General features: G+C 46.0%; 1 protein-coding gene and 1 long non-coding RNA gene across 2 annotated transcripts in view; one reads left to right on the forward strand and one right to left on the reverse strand.

Annotated features, from left to right (window-relative positions):
* LOC147023984 (interleukin-20 receptor subunit alpha-like) overlaps nt 1-3,685 on the reverse strand; it is a 144,270-nt gene extending 140,585 nt beyond the window's left edge. Inside the window, exon 1 of the mRNA XM_085890099.1 lies at nt 3,457-3,685. Within this exon, the coding sequence (XP_085746225.1) occupies nt 3,457-3,523 (67 nt within the window). The 5' untranslated portion in view covers nt 3,524-3,685. The remainder of the gene's footprint in view (nt 1-3,456) is intronic.
* Nucleotides 3,611-16,351, forward strand: LOC147023987 (uncharacterized). Its single transcript, XR_015060496.1, has 2 exons — nt 3,611-3,749; nt 15,959-16,351. It is a non-coding gene; the product is annotated as an uncharacterized LOC147023987 (long non-coding RNA).
* The last annotated feature ends 3,523 nt before the right edge of the window (nt 16,352-19,874 follow it).

Here is a 19,874-nt window from a genome sequence, read left to right on the forward strand (position 1 = left end):
GGAAGGTGAAGAAAAAAAATAAAAAAACTATCGTTAAGAAATTGTTGCGGCCTGTTCCAAGTCAATGCATGGTTGAGCAGGTCAAAAAACATGGCAGCTTTAGACCCCAGCGAGGTTACCCAGGAAACGCCTAAAGACCCCAGACAGCGAGGTGGCAGAGGATAGTGAAGGATATAATTAAATAAGGCCGTTAATTACCTTCAAAAGGGGTGTTTTAATTAACCCAAACACCCAATGTTTACTCTTGCACTTCCTTGGAGTTTTCTTAGTATGCATGAAAAGTTTCAAGCTGTTAGGTTTTATGGTTTTGGAGGAGACAGATTGCCTTTAATTAGTATGTATATAAATATATATATATATATATATATATATATATATATATATATATATTATCCCTGTGTCATATGAGGCGACCAGGGTTGCGTCAGGAGGGGCATCCGGTGTAAAACATGTGCCAAATCACTATGCGGATCATACGGATGATCCGCTGTGGCGACCCCTAACGGGAGCAGCCGATAGAAGAAGATATATATATATATATATATATATATATATATATATATATATATATATATATATATATATATATATATATATATATATATATACATATATATATATATACATATACATATACATATACATATACATATACACACACACACACACACACACACACACACACACACACACACACACACACACACACACACACACACACACACACACACACACACACACACACACACACACACACCACCAGAGTACACTGATTATATTGGATATGGACGAGGTTAATTATGGACAAATCAAAGGAATACTCGACTTTGTCAAGACGAGTTTCGGTCTGCATCAGTTCACATTTTAGGATTTATCAAGAAAAGGTTGATACAGGTTATACTAGTTGCTGAAAGAGGTAAACCTTGTGTTTTGAGTGTTAGCTTCTCTCTCTTTTCTTCCAACAAAGGGCTTACACCCAAAATGTCAGTTTTACTTGGATTCTCACTGCAGTTAGCATAACCGTTGGCAACACTCAGTTGATAAAAATTCGTCATGTGGGGCAACTGTACTCAAATTCCATAATAGAAAAGTTCTACCAAGGAAAGGGTGGACCCCAAGACTCAAACCAAAACAACCCAGAAAGAATGCAGGGCTAAACACATCTCATTTTACCCTTTTACTGATCTGCAAATGCCGCAGTGGCTCGACAAAGCTTCACAAAATGTGCATTTAACGTGAGAACAGATTCCCCAGTATATATTTTAAACAACAAAAAGTACACACAAGTGGAATACTTATTTGCTAGCATTAGTTGGTAGATGATAAGATCCAAGGGTTTCTTGGATAAAAGTGGGAGTGATCCCAGACACCCTGGGTAAATTACAAATTATTTCCATGACATTCTCTCCAACTCGTACTTTACAAACGTAGCGAGTATGCCAACAAATCCCCAACAAAAGATGGGGGATCAGGCCTTTATCTTCCAGTGGAACAAAATAAGCACAAGGGATGCGGATAAAATCTGTGGTTCATTTCTGCCTGGATTATCGCCATGCATGTCACTGCTGAAGTCAACAGCCGATGGTATCTCCCATGTCCACTTACAAATGTCACTGCAGATCGTGTGCTAAGAGCACCAGCAAGGGGAGTGAGACGAGGATGAGGAGAAAGAAGAAGAGGAGGAGGAATAACAAAGTGAAGTTAAAAACATTTTTGGACACCGAGCTGGTGAGACACAAAACAAATGAATAGTCCCAAGTGAGGGAGACTTGCCACCTCTCCCGATGGAGGTCGGTCGTCGTTGGGGTGCATGAGGTGATAAAGGTTAAAGTTGATCTTCAGTTTGATTCGATGGAACATTAGGGGCCGTGGGGGCTGAAAGGCCAAATAACATGATTGTATTCGCACAGTGAAAACTATGTAGGATGGGTACAAAAGAGGAACCAATGAATGAGTGCGGAGGTGAGCAGTGATCCTGTATTTTGGGAGTTTCATCAGAAGGTGTGTTGCTGGTGAACCACATGGGCACTCTAGAAACCTGGGGTGTGGGGGGGAGGGGGGTTCTGAAAACCATTCCATTAATTTTGTCCAGTGAAAGGACCCTAAACCCTTTTAGACCCTGAAAAAAAGGGTCTGAAGGGTGTAAGGGTCTAAAAAGAATGAAACGGGTCTTAAAGGGACTAAGAAGGGTCTAAAGGGGACTTCGGGGTGTAAAGCTCTAATGTCTAAAGGGGTCTAATCGTCGAAAGGGTCCATGCGGTCAAAAGGTCCAAAGGGTACATTGTAATGGTAGTTGGGGTATAAAAGTCGAAAGTGGCTTAAGAGGACGAAAAAGAGTTCTGCCCCCCACCACCACCACCACCCCCATTCCACATCTCAGTCCTCCCCTTCCCTTTCTTTCCCATACTTCAAAGCTAGAGGACATTACTATCATTAAGAGGTGAAAATCAAATTATGATCAAGATCAAATTAAATGAAGAGGGATTAAGAGGTTAAAATTAAATAACAAAACACTTTTTTCCAATTTAATTTGAGATGATGGAATCTCTCGACACATGATGGGCCTACAAACACAGATTATATTTTGTTAATTAGGAAATTACTCACCACCTGGATGGAAATTTGAAAAGGGGTTCCATTCTTTTTCGCTCGTCGACGTCATGAATCATCATGCCGAGGTTAAAAACGATCAGCTGAGGCTGAGCCACCTCAGAGGAAAAAACACGAAAAAAATGTTTACGGACCCACTATGCCCGACTGCAGTCTGCAAGACCTCGTTTTGGCTTCAACAGCTCATCTCGACTCCATTGTAGACGAGCTAACAATTATCATGTATTAAAATAAAAATACAGTAGTTTCCAAATCCTGAACATCATTATCGTGACAATGTACTGTGAGCTACACAGATCATCGGTTCAGCCGAACGAGCTTCTTGGCTTGGGTTACAATTGCCACTCCGACGCATGATAACGGATCGAGAATTTGCAACGTGTTCAGGGTGCCGGCGATAGCTCTTAACGTCCACCAACGAATACCGGCAGACAGGACGGCACACACATTGATGAATCACCCTGGTTGTGATGATGGGTTACAGCTCGGTCGGAATTCAAACCCAGGCAAGACAGCTGAGAGGTGAGTGTGCCTGGCTTGAGGCCATCACGCACCCAATTGTTCCAAAGCTCTTGTGGGTTTGCCAAGGAAAGACGTTGCTCGACTGCACCGTTCACGGGCTGGCCAAACCGAACCGATCGACACGCTCACAAACTCGGTGTTTAACCATTCCGTACTCTAGTAACGCTCAGATGAAGGTTCACGTTGTTTGATCCGTTAAATATGGTCAGTACCCGCAAGAGGTAATTTCACACAAAAATGTACACACCTTCGTTTGTGTCTGCAGAAAGTGTTTCACCAATAAAACCAGAAATTTCCCCACTTTATCAACCGCACGCGCCTTACCAGGCAATAGCTGGACGAGCAGCACATAAAGAAGCACGCCATGCTGGGTGGAGAACAAGACCAGCATGGTGACACTGATGCGTGGTCAGACGTCCCCCTGTCCGATATATGAACTTCCCGCCGACAACTTGGTCACATGCTCCACGCGCCTGGGGGTGGGAGCAGAGGGGATGATGGATATGCGGTCGCGAGCGACGCGTATCTTCGCCCCGTATAATCTGACACGTCCCTGCTGTACTGACAGCTCTGGGTATTTGAAGCTTGCGAGGCGGGGTTACGACTATTCCTCGAAGGTAGGTGGTTCGATGACTCCCCGATTGACACACAACTGAATTTCCCTTGATGGAAATAAAATGAGATGGCCATGAGATCAGCGCGAGGGCATTTCCATTCTCCGAAATGGAAACAAATCGATCGTTTTCATGAATGAACAGCGCGAACTGAATGATGAGGATAAATGTTAATATTATACAATTATCTGAATCAACCACGAGTTGCGAAACAATAAAATTCAGACTTTTATTGATTTCTTATGGACACGTACAAGAACATTCAAATAAAAGAGTCATCTACATATTACACAAAAAAGCACAATTATTCGATCTCCTTTCGTGTACGTAAATAGTTTAGGGTTCCTACTATTAGGGATTTATAAGATTCAAGGACTTGTCAGGCTTGGCAGGACAGTCCAGAGGTGCACACTCTTCCCTCTGAGCTGTCTCGTGTTGGTTCAAATCCCAACCCAGCTCCTCCACCTCCTTCACATGAACCACAAGGCTGCAGGTAGCATCATTGGCTGAGAGCGCGACTCTGCCCGTATTACCAGTACACTGGTACTCATTTCACCGACCTCGGAAGGATGACAGGCTGAGTCAACCCCACCTGGTGTAAATTCAATGGTTTTAAGTTACCGTCTCAGATCCCTGGTCAGAATCCAAGTCTCAGATCAGTAGAGCAAAACTGGAAGCACCAAGGACTTTAAGACTCAGACTTTCCTCCTCCTGCATAGGTACCGACAGCACCACACCCCATGATCCAGTGAATCCACGACTCTCCAGGCCCGACTCAGACATCTATTAACCTGTGACTCACAAAATACAGACAGGAATATCATTGCTAAGGAAATGAATTTAATGAATTCTCTGTGAATCTCTCAGTGACCTCAAACATCCTCACCATAAACAGGTACAGACAAGATGGCAGCATCCAAGATGTCAATGAAAGCCTGGATCTTAGTTTTGACCGAGGAAAACCGTAATCACAGTGGATCCTATTCCTCATTCAGCACCCTGAGGGCCCCCATAAGGGTATCTAGCATCTCCACAAAGATGACAGAATCATCTGCGAAATTATGGTCATATATCCTGACATTCCCAAAAGATGCACCACAACTTCATCTCTCTGACATCCTCCCCAGAATCCAGTCCATACAAGCGCTGAAGTGTGGGGGGCCAAGTACACACTCCTGATAAACTCCAGTAACAACGACAAATAAGTCGGAGATGGAACCACCACACCTCACAGCACTCTCAGTGCCAGAGGATAATTCAGAAATAAGATTGATCAGTTTTGATGGCATCCCCTCAAGACCAAGAATCCTTTAGAGGGCATTCAGATGCACTGAATCAATTGCTTTGTGGAGATCAATGTTGGCTGTGAGCAGTCCCTGCCGAAACGCTCATCTGAGTTCGGTGAGGACACAAAGGAGCAAGGATATGGTCAATCTAGTCAGCTTCCCTGTGTATTTTCGTTCAATATTCGTGGAGATTTGCAACCAACTGCATTTTTTTGGAGGATTTGACCTTACTGAACACCAAAACCAGTTTCCATTTGAATCGATACATTTTAGGGCCGCCATCTTGGATTTCAAAATGGCCACCGTTTCACACCTATTTTGGTTAATATCTTGAAAAGTAAGCAAGATATTGTGTTGATTTCAATGGATATACACACATTTTTGGGGTCGAGGAAAATGTTGGTGCAAGTAAAAATTGGCTGTGATGGCAGCCATCTTTGATAAGCCGCCATATCGGATTCCAAGATGGCCACCACTGAAGAACTCCTGAAGAGTTGTGGAGCGCCTTCAAGACCACCGTCCTTGATGTTGCCGATTTGATGCCTTGGAGCTCACCGCAGGGCAAAGAAGAATTTTGTCTCTCAAGGGACACTGGATACCATTGACCAGTCGCAGGGCCAGGCTGAATGGCAGAGCTGAGCTGTTCAGGGAGCTGAGGCGTAAAACTGTACGTGCACTGAGGGTGGACAAGGAGGCCTATGTGCGAGGAATCTGTGAGGGGGTAGAGCATCACCTGTGGACAGGTGATTCTCGTCCCGCTTACAGGGGAATTCGCGCATTACGTTCATCCAAGCCCATCCCTCGGAGCACTGCAGTTCGAGCAGAGAGTGGTAGGTTCTTGACAGAGGAGTCTGAAGTGAAGGCCCGCTGGGCCGGTTATTTGAGCGGTTGTACCAGGCTGATCCCCCAGCTGTCGAGTTGGACGTCAAGGGTGTTACAATCCCTGTTGCTGACCCTCGAATCAACTGTGGTCCACCTTCGCTTGTGGAAACACGGGCTGCGGTGAACCAGTTGAAACGGGGCAAAGCTCCAGGGATCTGTGGCATCCATGCCGAACTTCTCAAGGCTGGTGGAAATGCTGCACTCGTGTCGTTGCATGCAGTTTTGTGCTCTGCCTGGAACACAGGCATCATCCCAACTGACTGGAAGAGGGGCCTTGTTGTCCCTCTCTGGAACGGGAAGGGTGATCGCCAAGACTGCAACAACTACCGAGGGGTGACGCTGCTCTCAGTGCCGGGCAAGGTCTTTGCTCGGATAATTCTTAATAGGGTTCGCCACCATCTGCTTGAGCACCAGCGTCCAGAGCAGTCAGGCTTTACACCAAAGAGGTCAACGATTGACCGTATCCTTGCACTTCGTGTCCTCACTGAACGCAGACGAGAGTTTCGGCAGGGGCTGCTTGCAGCCTATGTTGATCTCTGTAAAGCGTTCGATTCAGTGAATCGGGATGTCCTCTGGAGGATTCTTGGTCTTCGTGGGGTGCCACCAAAACTGATCGATCTGATGTCTGAACTCTACTCTGGTACTGAGAGTGCTGTGAAGTGTGGTGGTACCATCTCTGACTTATTTCCAGTTGTTACTGGAGTTCGTCAGGGATGTGTACTTGCCCCCACACTTTTCAGCACTTGTATGGACTGGATTTTAGGGAGGATGTCGGAGAGATCAAGTTGCGGTGCATCGTTTGGGAATGTCAAGATCTCGGACCTTGATTTTGCAGATGATGCAGTCATCTTTGCGGAGACTTTAGACATCCTCTTGGGGGCCCTCGAGGTGCTGAATGAGGAGTCGGAGCCATTGGGATTACGGGTTTCTTGGGTCAAAACTAAGATCCAGGCTTTCGGTGACATCTTGGATGCTGCTGTCCTGTCTGTGTCTGTTTGTGGTGAGGATGTTGAGGTCGTGGAGAGATTCACTTACCTTGGCAGTGATATTCATGTCTCTGCTGGCTGCGAGTCAGAGGTCAATAGACGTCTGGGTCGGGCCTGGGGAGTCATGGATTCACTGGATCATGGGGTGTGGCGCTGCCGGTACCTGTGCGGGAGGACGAAAGTCCGAGTCTTCAGGTCATTGGTACTTCCAGTCTTGCTCTATGGATGCGAGACTTGGACTCTGACCAAGGATCTGAGACGGAGACTTAATTCCTTTGGTACCAGGTCTCTTCGGAGAATCCTTGGCTATCGCTGGTCGGATTTTGTGTCCAATGAGCGGTTACTGAGAGAGACTCGGATGAGATTTGTTACCTGCATAGTCCGTGAGCGTCAGTTGCGGCTGTATGGACATGTGGCTCGTTTTCCTGACGCTGATCCTGCTCACCAGATTCTCTCAGCGAGGGAGTCTCATGAGTGGAGGAGGCCAGTGGGCCGACCACGTGCCTCATGGTTGCAACAGGTTGACCATCATCTGAAGGAGATGGGGATGGGCCTGGCATCTGCCTGGGGGATGGCCAGACGGAGGCCCCTGGAGTACCGGCGGAAAGTGGACGCAGCGACGCGCTGTTCTGGCACATGCTCCCATACCTGACCTGACACCACTGAAAAAAATAACAATCATTTGACTATAATTTTCACCTATAGCTCAGGAATACGCTGTTGATATGGTGATTTTTCAACCAGTGTTAGCTACTTACAGGGGTTAAGAAAATGATGGTGTGACAAGAACAAGTTTCAATAGATCAAAATAATGTGAACATTACATTAATGTAATCAGAAATTTGTTCACTGTATTTTCAGGTTGTAGCCCATAATGACTGACAGGCCAATTCTTAGTAAGGGATCCACACCCAATGACTGGCAGCTTTGCATCCTGTGCCAGAGTCATGATGCAGTAAAAGGAACTCTTGTTCTGCATCCCAGGCATGATTCTTATCAGCGTATAATCGACTGTTCGAGAACGTGCCAGCGTACGGGATGGAGAGAAGGACCAAATTCATCAGAGCTTTGAATCATGCACACCAGAGACACTGCATGTAAAGGCCCTGTCACACCTTGACAATTTAGCCAGCGTATGCCTGACGTATGCAAAATTTGGCTAAAACGCTGGCACACGTCAAATACGTTATGGGTAAGTTTGTATACGTTAAGAGCACGCTGGCATACGTCGTAGTATGCTGGCATATGTCATAGTACGCCAAGGTGTTAGACAAATTTTCCATGCTTGAAATTTTTCGACGTATGCCAGCGTATGACTCACACGTTCCGCATACGCTTGGCCATAAGTTGTAGGCACGTTACGCGATCGTTAACACACGTCGAGGTAATGTTTAGCGTGCCCGAAACTTATTTCTAACCTACGAGTAACGTGTTGTAGGCACGTTACGCGATCGTTGACACACGTCACTTGTAAGTTACTCATAAGTCGAAACGCGTCGACGTAATGGTTAGCGTCAGTGTTCCAGACTCCCTGTTTTTTGTTTTTTTCTTCGGTATGACGGTGATGTTGACACTTCGATTTCTAGTGCGGTTATGATATAATATAATTAATAGGCTGCCGCTGAACGATTTAAATCATAACCGCACTAGAAATCGAAGTGTCAACATCACCGTCATACCGAAGAAAAAAAAAAAAAACAAAAAAAAAAACAGGGAGTCTGGAACACTGACGCTAACCATTACGTCGACGTGTTTCGACTTATGAGTAACGTACATGTAACGTGTGTCGACGTGTGTCAAGATCATGTAACATGCCTACAACTTATGGCCAGCGTATGTGGAACGTGTGTCATACGCAGAGTACGTCGAGAAATTTTCAACATGCTGAAAATTTCTCAGCGTATGACGACGTATGCCAGCGTACTACGACGTATGCCAGCGTGCTCTTAACGTATACAAAACTTACCCATAACGTATTCGACGTGTGCCAGCTTGGTTCGGCAAATTTTTCATACGTCGGCATATGCTGGCTAAAACGTCAAGGTGCGACAGCGGCTTCACACTTCGATGTCTAGTGCAGTTACGATTTGAATCGTCGAGCTGCAGCCTATTAATAACCTACGCCACGTGATCGTCGGCGATACGCTGCCGCGCGCTATGCATAAGTTAGACTATCGTTGGGCATAGGTTGTGAACGCCGACAACACGCTCAGCATTCGTTGGTATAATTTATCTATATGTGATTGAAACGTTCTGTGTACGTTACTAATACATTATGCATATGTCCAACACGTTATTATACACCCAAAACTTAAAAAAAACATCAATAGCTCAGCGTACGCCAGCGTTTTACATACATTTTGATACCTTGCCATACGCTGGCTAAAACGTCAAGGTGTGACAGCCCTTTAAAGGAGGTTATGTGGCATCGCAGTTGCTATTCTAAAGCAACCAACAAATGTCATATACAATGAGGAAGTGACCGCAGCTGCCATGAACTTTCAACTGGGACTGATGAGTATGTGGAGCAGATACTAAATGCAAATGACAGTGGTCAAAAGTTGCATGAAGAATTTGTGGAAGACAGGATAAATGGTGATACAAGCCTTTGGGCAAAGGAAACAAAGTAAGGAACAGAATGTTTCTCTCTTGGAACAAGACAATGTCCATTAAGCTGCGTGACAAGACAGTCGATCTGAAGGAGAAAAAAAAAATCTGTATGGAAGACTTATGGTTCTTGAAAAATCCAGCAGAGACATAGATCAAAAACATGCCATTGGAAACCATGAATTCACCCTTACACCAAGAGCACTGTTTTCACCTGATGGGACAATGCTTAGATGCACTGACAAGTCCAAGTTGATTCACCATCTTGAGACACTCAAACCTGAGGAGACAGATCAAATGCAACAGAGTCAAGTGAATGATGACACAATGGACACTTCACCAACAGAGACCAATGGTGTACACAGAAAGATTGCCTTGGTGGATGGCATTGTTCTTGTACAGAAAATAAAAAAACAGCCACATTAGAAACTGTTGCTGACCTTAGAAACAACTTCAATGAAATGCTGATGTCAACAACAAGAGGGTATGATGAGATCATTGTAGTGTTTGACACATATAAGCATTAATCTCTGAAGTATGCTACAAGGTAATCCCGATGACAGGGAAAGGCTCCTATCCAGTACAAGATCCACGATGATACATGGATAAAACATGTCACCATGAAGAAATTCCTCTTGCATGACAAGACAAAGTCTGATCTAACAGATTACCTTGCAATGAAAGTGATTATGCACAACAAGGACTCACCAAAACTTATTCTTGTGTCTGCATCTGGGTGCACAAGAAGCAATAGCAATATAGTGTTTGAGAACAACCACGAAGAGGCAGACACCCTTCTGATCCATCATGCAGTGTTGGCATCTCACAGAAATCCACCTGATGCAGAAATCATGTTCTTCTCACCAGACACTGACGTGCTTGTACTTGTAGTTGCCAACGATCATCTTTTCCTCAGAAAAACATCCATTTCAATGGTGTCCGGGATCATTGACATGGAGCCTATTCCTGCAGCACTTGGAAGACAAAGAGCAAAGGCACTGCCCGCATTGCATGCCTTCTCAGGAGCTGACACTATTGGGAAATTCAACCGAATAGGCAAAGCGACATGGCTCAAAGTCTTCATGAAAGCAGGTCATGATGTCATTGAAGCTTTTCAGCAGCTCATGGATGATGATGGTCTCAGTGAGCAATAGGTGGCTGTACTTGCATAATTTGTGTGTGAGGTATATTGCCCCAAAGGAATTCACATCGAGAGCATTCCAGACTTACAATGGTATCTCTTCTGCAAACACATGGCGGAAAGCGACAGACTGCCACCAACAATGGGCGCATTGAAGCAGAATATAGTGAGAGTCCATGTCCAGGCTCGTGTGGGGCCAAGCTAGTATTGCACATCAGACCTTCATAGATCCACTGAAGAATGGATTCTTCTAAGATGCTAATGGTAAACTTATGCCCCATACTACAGATGATCTTCCTGCACCAAACGCCATAATTGAGATGGTTTCTTGTCACTGCAAGGGCGATTGCCCAACACACAGGTGTGGTTGCAGTTCGCATAATCTTGCCTGCACAGACCTCTGTTCAGAAAACACTGAATGCCAAAATGATGACGACTCCCTCAGTATTCCTGTGTTTGATGACAGTTCAGAAGATGACGGTTGAACTAAAACTGTTTGGTCCAGCGAATACGATATCTATGGATTGATTCCAGTGTCACAGTTTGTATGTTGATCTGGTACATTTTTACAGAATATTCTTATCAGATAATAGTCAGATATCATAAAGTGAAGGAAGTTTTTATGTGAAAAGTTGACAATGCACCAGCAATAAAGCCACTTTAGTAGGTGCTCGATGCCCTGCACTGTACAAACATGTACTTCATGGCACACGTTCTGTCAACAGGCATGCATGGAAATTACCTGTTGCTACAAAATAGCTGCAAGTGATACAGAAATAACTACTGATGGGTAAATATCGTAGGTTGCAGCAAGCCAATACCAAAACCTTTTTCAAATAGCTGCACCATCACTTTCCTCGACTTTGAAAATGTGGAAATGCCCCCGAGGCTACTCGGCTCACAATTCGTAAGCTGCAAGTAGGTTGTAGACCAAAATAGATTTTTAATGGTGACCATCGTGGATAATAAGATAACCTGCATTTTGAATTCTTACATCATTTCAATTTGATGTCAATACATGCATCAATTTCCTTAGCTTCAAATGTTAGGTTCTTATCGCAAAGAATTGTGTTCAAATTTTAATACAATAATTGATACAATAACAAACAAGAGGTTTTTTGATGGCAGCCATCTCAAATTCCAAGATGGCTGCCATCAAAATCGATTTCTACTTGCACCATCATTTTCCTCCACCCCCAAAAATGTGGGTAGAGCCATTGAAATCATTTTCATATCTTGCTTAGTTTTTGAGTTATTAATAAAAATAGTAAATAAATGGTGGCCATTTTGAAATCCATGACGACAGCTGAAAAAGTATTTGATTCAAATGGAAACATTGTTTTTTGTGTTTAGTGGACCAAGGGCTTTCCAAAAATGGGAGTAGTTACAAATATCCATCAATAGTGAATGAAAGTTTGGCTCTTAACATAGTGAACCTGACTAACTGTTGACCTCTTTGGTGTAAATCCCGACTGCTCGGTGCGCTGGTGCTCAAGCAGATGGTGGCGAACCCTATCAAGAATTATCCGAGCAAAGACATTGCCCGGCACTGAAAGCAGCATCACCCATTCGAAGCTGTTGCAGTCCTAGCAATCACTCTTCCCTTTCCAGAGAGGGACAACAAGGCTCCTCTTTAGGTAGCTTGGGATGATGCCTGTGTTCCAAGCAGAGCACAGAACTGCATGCAACAACATGAGTGCAGCATTTCTACCAGCCTTGATAAGTTCAGCATGGATGCGACAGATCCCACGAGCTTTACCGCCTTTCAACTAGTTCACCGCAGCCTGTGTTTCCACAAACAAAGGTGGTTCAGAGTTGATTGGAGGGTCAGCAATAGGGATAGGTACACCCCTGACGTCCAACTCAACAGCTGGTGGGTCAGCCTGGTACAGCCGCTCAAGGTTACAGGCCCAGCAGGCCTTCACTTCGGACTCCTCTGTCAAGAGCCCATCACCCTCCGCTATAACTGCAGTACACTGAGGGACAGGCTTGGAGGAACGCAACATTTATGGAGTGCTGTTGGTGGGGGTCTTGTCAAGGGGGGTTGTGTGGTGGATGTTGTGTGTTTTTAACAAAGCCCATGCCCCTCTCCTGAGGGGAAGAAAAGAAAAAGAAAAAAAAAATACACATTTTAATTTCATTACTTAAAACCATTTTTTCGCATTTTCTTCCTTCGATATTGTGTAGACAAATTAGTCGTCGCGTAGGTTCACGCAGGCATGATGTGCTGAATGGCCTCCACCTGTGTTAGATTTCCTTGTAAATGCACAAATTCCTCTGTAAGCAGGACGAGAATCACTTTACCACAGGTGATGCTCTACCCAGTCACAGATTCCTCACACATAGGCCCCCTTTTCCGCCCTCGCACACATACAGTTTTACGTCTCAACTCCCTAAACAGCTCAGCTCTGCCATTAAGCCTGGCCCTGCAACTCTGGCCAATGGTATCCAGTTTCCCTTGGGAGACAAAGTTCTTCTTCGCCTGATGTTGGGTTCCAAGACATTCACTGGCAACATCAAGGATGGTACTCTTGAAGGCATGCCACAACTCTTCAGGATTTCCCAAAACACACAGACCCCCCCCCCCCCAAATCCCTACTCAAACTGTTCGCAAACTCCTCAGCTACCCTCTAATCCTTGAGCTTGCCAACATCCAGCCAAGGCTGGGATGGTACCATTCTCCTGGATTTAATCTGCAACTTTGGAGTTGCTACAAGTGTGGGCGGTATTGAGGAACTGAGCACTCTGGCAGTCCCTACACTTCTGAATCATTCTCCAGCGACCATCAACGAGCACATGGTCAATCTCTTTTGCCACACCACCAACGTTGGAATACCAAGTCCAGCGATGAGCCTGTGGGCACCGAAACCATGAACCAGTCACCCAAAGTCCACGACTTCTTGCAAAGTCGAGGAAAGTTTTTGGTCTCATCTCTCAATGGTGAAGAATCAGTTGTCAAAATTTTTAAAATTCGAGTAACCGGATCCAAATCTTCACCAATATCAAATCAATTCATCCTTATCACACACCCAACCTATCCACCAAGTTTCTTCTGAATCCATCCATAACGTTTTGAGATATCCTGCTCACAGAAAGACAGATGATCAGGGGTGAAAACATAACCTCTGTCCACATTTGATGGCATCGGTAATTATCCAGGGTTCGTTAATATATGATTATTTAATGGGTTAGAACAAGCTATTCACTGCACAACCTATGCAACTAGAATAGCACTTGGAAGAGTGCATACCTCCACCAGGCTGAACATTTTGTGTCCCACTGATATCCGTGCACCCGTGGCTTCACAAAATTCGTATCGGCTTGTTCTTGTCACCTACCCAACTCATCCACAACCTCTTTTTAGATGTCGTGCTATCATCATGAAGATTGTGAAGAATCTCAATGGTTCTGTTCTTGCGTATGGAAGCTTGGCTGCCGGGTAGCTACAATTTCTTGGAAGCACGGCTGTGCCGCTGATGATGTGCACCTCTACCAGTGCACTGGTACTCATTTTGCTGACCTCGGAAGGATGACGGGCCGAGTCAACCCCACCTGGTGTAAAATTTATTGGTCAACGGGGCTCGAACTCAGGACTCTAAATCCCAAGCCAAAAACCCTAACTACCAAGCCAACACCAGGCTTATCTCAATGGTGAAGAATTATCAAATACCAAGATCTCAAAAATGAAGTGAAAAGATCTTGGAAGCTGAAAAGTGCTGAAATTGTAAGTGATAATTGGAACAATGGATAAAGAAGAACATCACAGAGATCTTAAAAACCATCCCTGGGAACATTACCACAAACAATCTGCAGTTCGAGGCTGCCCGGGGCTCACTGATGATCCCGAAAAGAGCATTGGGAACAAAACTTTGAGAAGAAAACTTCACAACTTGGTCCATGAATCGTGATCCCTTACTAAAATGGAGGTAGATTCTTTGAGACATGGGAGAGCTCCATTCCACTTTCTGAAACTCGCATATGGAGATTACTACCAATGACACACAAACAGTGGGTATGTATACCATAACCTGAGAAAATACAAAACAGCTCAGCGAATTCCCCTCGAAATTTGTGCTCATGCTTGTGGTACCCAGTCATGTCATGGGCAGGAAATAATCCCCTCCTCCCTTCTTCCACAAAGGTGGGGAGACAACTTTCAAGTCTCACAACACGAGGCAGAGTGCAGATTCTTTTAACCAGTGACCTTTGCCCTAACCAGGGAAGTGGTTTCTACACTATATTTCATTCTTGGAGGAAGCAGGTATAAATAGTGTAGACAAATACATGACATCATCAAACTTTACTTAAACCCAAAACCAACTGAACTTGGGTGGAAATGACACAACTTCTCAAAGCAATCTGGACACCGTGACAGATCTTTGTGACATCACTTTGATCTCAAAACTCAGTGGAGCAATAAATGATATTTCATTCCTCCCCTTGTGGGTGCCAAGCTACAATGTATATCTGTGCTCTATCCTAAATAAGTGCTGAGCATCAAGCAATGAAGCAGCATATACCATTAAAAAAAGAAAGTTGAGGATGACCGATGGGGTTTGAAGCTCCCAGACTCAGAGCGGATGCTTTAACCATTACACCACTGAGTCTGGTGAGACAAGATAACAGATCTTTCCCTCAAAATTTGTTCAAGGCATTCTAACTTTTGACCAGGAATGATTCGTGCCAGTGCTCATACCAAAAGAACACGTGGCATAGCTGGGCAGATTATATTGGGCGCCATGACAGGGTTGTAACAGTTCACCTCTATTCAATTCGGACAACCACTGGTCAAGATAGAGAAGTTCAAGGATATTGGCATGACCTGTAGGTAGCTTGTGTGTGGATGGGTGATGGATACTGGTGTTGGGGTAGACTTTCAAGGGAAGACTTATATTTGACTTTCAAGATCTTGAAAAGAAACAAAATTTCAGGAATTTCAAGGATTTTTAGACCACATTGCAACCCAGTTAGACCACATATATAGATTGCCGCCAAATACTACACTATATGATAACACACATGTATGTGTACGTACGTACGCGCGCGCGCACGCACGCGCACGCGCACGCACACGCACACGCACACGCACACGCACACGCACACGCACACGCACACGCACACGCACACGCACACGCACACGCACACGCACACGCACACGCACACGCACACACACACACACACACACACACACACACACACACACACACACACACACACACACACACACACACACACACACACAGTGCAGCCCTTGCATATATTGTGCTCTGTGCCAAGGTCTGGTTTTCTTTTGTGTCGTGTGATGTGCAGATTTTTGCTGTATGATAATCCTCACAAGTTGGTTGTTCTTCAACTCACCTGGAACGAAGTTCCGGGGAGCTTATGGGATGGTGCGTCGTCCGTCCGTCAGTTCGTCCGTTCACATACAATTACAACTTCTTCTCTGAAACTACACACACACAATTTCGATGAAAATTGACCACAACCTTCATCACCCGGTATGCAGCAAAGTTTGTTCAAGGAATTCGAAAAAGCGGGTTCTCAAGGAGTTTACGGGGGGGGGGGGGAGGGGTCCCCGCAAAATAGTTATTTGCTCTCTTCTCAGAAATTACACACACGATTTTGATGAAACTTGACCACAACTTTCATCATCCGTGATTTACCAAAGTTTGTTTACCATTAAAAACAAGTGAAATCCTTCAATACAGCGCGTGTGGTGAAGTAAATGAGTACATTAATGTTAAAATATGCAATATACGCTTTTTCAGTTGAAAAACAATTAAAAAGCGTACTTAATATTTGAAATGTAAAAATCTTGTTATTATTGTGATAAGCACCTTTATATATAACAGAAGGAATGAAATCGTTTGAAACAGCATGGCAGGAGGCCGCAAAAGAATGATGGCATAAGAAGAATTTAGCTTTCAGCATTCGGCGATCGGCGCGAAATGCGATAGTGGGCGGAAATGACGTCTTTCGTTCGTTCGTACATGAGAGGGGCGAGTTTCTTGGTTTTTTTCCCGTCAAGCAATAAATTAAATGGTTTTCACATATACAACGCATTAGTTTCACGAATTTCCATTGAAATACTTGGGTATTTCCGTCAATTCTCGCTATTTCCGTCTCGGTTACGCACTGCATCTACCGGACGGCCGTCATTGGCTGTCTTGAGGCACGTGGGGGGGGGGACAGAGGACACCGGAGACGTGGTAGACACCGGGGACATTTCAAGGTCAGGTCAGGTATGGGAGCATGTGCCAGAACAGCGCGTCGCTGCGTCCACTTTCCGCCGGTACTCCAGGGGCCTCCGTCTGGCAATCCGCCAGGCAGATGCCAGGCCCATCCCCATCTCCTTGAGATGATGGTCAACCTGCTGCAACCACGAGGCACGTGGTCGGCCCACTGGCCTCCTCCACTCACGAGACTCCCTCGCTGAGAGAATCTGGTGAGCAGGATCAGCGTCAGGAAAACGAGCCACATGTCCATACAGCCGCAACTGACGCTCACGGACTATGCAGGTAACAAATCTCATCCGAGTCTCTCTCAGCAACCGCTCGTTGGACACAAAATCCGACCAGCGATAGCCAAGCATTCTCCGAAGAGACCTGGTACCAAAGGAATTAAGTCTCCGTCTCAGATCCTTGGTCAGAGTCCAAGTCTCGCATCCATAGAGCAAGACTGGAAGTACCAAGGACCTGAAGACTCAGACTTTCGTCCTCCCGCACAGGTACCGGCAGCGCCACACCCCATGATCCAGTGAATCCATGACTCCTCAGGCCCGACCCAGACATCTATGGACCTCTGACTCACAGCCAGCAGAGACATGAATATGACTGCCAAGGTAAGTGAATCTCTCCACGACCTAAATATCCTCACCACAAACAGACACAGACAGGACAGCATCCAAGATGTCACCGAAAGCCTGGATCTTAGTTTTGACCCAAGAAACCCGTAATCCCAGCGGCTCCGACTCCTCATTCAGCACCTCGAGGGCCCCCAAAAGGATATCTAAAGTCTCCGCAAAGATGACCGCATCATCTGCAAAATCAAGGTCCGAGATCTTGACATTCCCAAACGATGCACCGCAGCTTGATCTCTCTGACATCCTCCCTAAAATCCAGTCCATACAAGTGCTGAAAAGTGTGGGGGCCAGTACACACCCCTGACGAACTCCAGTAACAACTGGAAATAAGTCAGAGATGGTACCACCACACTTCACAGCACTCTCAGTACCAGAGTTGAGTTCAGACATCAGATCGATCAGTTTTGGTGGCACCCCACGAAGACCAAGAATCCTCCAGAGGGCAACCCGATTCACTGAATCGAACGCTTTACAGAGATCAACAAAGGCTGCATGCAGCCCCTGCCGAAACTCTCGTCTGCGTTCGGTGAGGACACGAAGAGCAAGGATACGGTCAATCGTTGACCTCTTTGATGTAAAGCCTGACTGCTCTGGACGCTGGTGCTCAAGCATATGGTGGCGAACCCCATCAAGAATTATCCGAGAAAAGACCTTGCCCGGCACTGAGAGCAGCGTCACCACTCGGTAGTTGTTGCAGTCCTGGCGATCACCCTTCCCTTTCCAGAGAGGAACAACAAGGCCCCTCTTCCAATCAGTTGGGATGATGCCTGTGTTCCAGGCAGAGCACAAAACTGCATGCAACGACACGAGTGCAGCATTTCCACCAGCCTTGAGAAGTTCAGCATGGATGACAGATCCCTGGAGCTTTGCCCCGTTTCAAACGGTTCACCGCAGCCCGTGTTTCCACAAGCGAAGGTGGACCACAGTTGATTGGAGGGTCAGCAACGGGGATTGTAACACCCTTGACGTCCAACTCGACAGCTGGGGGATCAGCCTGGTACAACCGCTCAAAGTAACCGGCCCAGCGGGCCTTCACTTCAGACTGCTCTGTCAAGAGCCTACCACTCTCTGCTCTAACTGCAGTGCTCCGAGGGATGGGCTTGGATGAACGCAATGCACGAATTCCCCTGTAAGCGGGACGAGAATCACCTGTCCACAGGTGATGCTCTACCCCCTCACAGATTCCTCGCACATAGGCCTCCTTGTCCACCCTCAGTGCACGTACAGTTTTACGCCTCAGCTCCCTGAACAGCTCAGCTCTGCCATTCAGCCTGGCCCTGCGACTCTGGTCAATGGTATCCAGTGTCCCTTGAGACAAAATTCTTCTTTGCCCTGCGGTGAGTTCCAAGACATCCACCGGCAACATCAAGGATGGTGGTATTGAAGGCACTCCACAACTCTTCAGGACCCCCCAAAGCACCCAGACCCCCCAAGTGTCCACTCAGCCTGTTCGCAAACTCCTTAGCTACTCTCTCATCCCTGAGCTTCCAACATCCAGCCTCCACTGGGATGGTACCATTGTCCAGGATTTAAAGTGCAGCTTTAGAGTTGCTACAACAAGCCTGTGGTCAGTATTGAGGAACTATGCACTCCGGTAGACCCTGCAGTTCTGGATCATCCTCCAATGACCGTCAATGAGGACATGGTCAATCTCCTTTGTCACACCGCCAGCGTTGGAATACCAAGACCAGCGATGAGCTTGTGGGCGCTGAAACCATGAACCAGCCACCCTAAGTCCATGACTTCTTGCAAAGTCAAGGAACTTGGTGCTATTCTGGTTCATAGTTCCTGACCCATGGGGACCAACACACACCTCATAACCATCCCTATCAGTTCCAGTCGATGCATTGAAATCCCCCAAGACTAGAAGTGTATCTCGTCTGGGGCACTGATCAACCACAGACTCGAGCGTGGTGTAGAATGCATCCTTCACGGTGAGATCACTCGCCACAGTCGGAGCATAAACAGAGACCAGGGAAATGACACCGAAGGAGTGACGAATCCTTAATCTCATAATACGCTCGTTGACCGGTGTTACCTCAATTATCATTGGGGTCAGCTTATTGGACACAGCGACAGCAACTCCTTGGGTATGGTAACCATCAGAGCGACCAGAACAATAGTAGGTGTAACCACCCACCATTATCTCGCCGCAATCCGGTCTCCGAACCTCAGAGAGAGCTGCAATCCCGATGTCCAAACGCTTGAGCTCAGATGATAACAGAGACAGGTGATCATCCTCTCTTAGGGATAGGACATTCCAGGCACCCACCCGAAGGGACCGCCTCAGGTTAACCCAAGGAGACCGCCGTCTGGTGGACGACACCTCAGCACAACTCGGACACACTCTCCCGCAATCTGACC

Source organism: Eptatretus burgeri, chromosome 7, assembly GCF_056783735.1.
Source record: "Eptatretus burgeri isolate ZD-2024b chromosome 7, Ebu_testis_v1, whole genome shotgun sequence".
Taxonomy (NCBI): domain Eukaryota; kingdom Metazoa; phylum Chordata; class Myxini; order Myxiniformes; family Myxinidae; genus Eptatretus; species Eptatretus burgeri.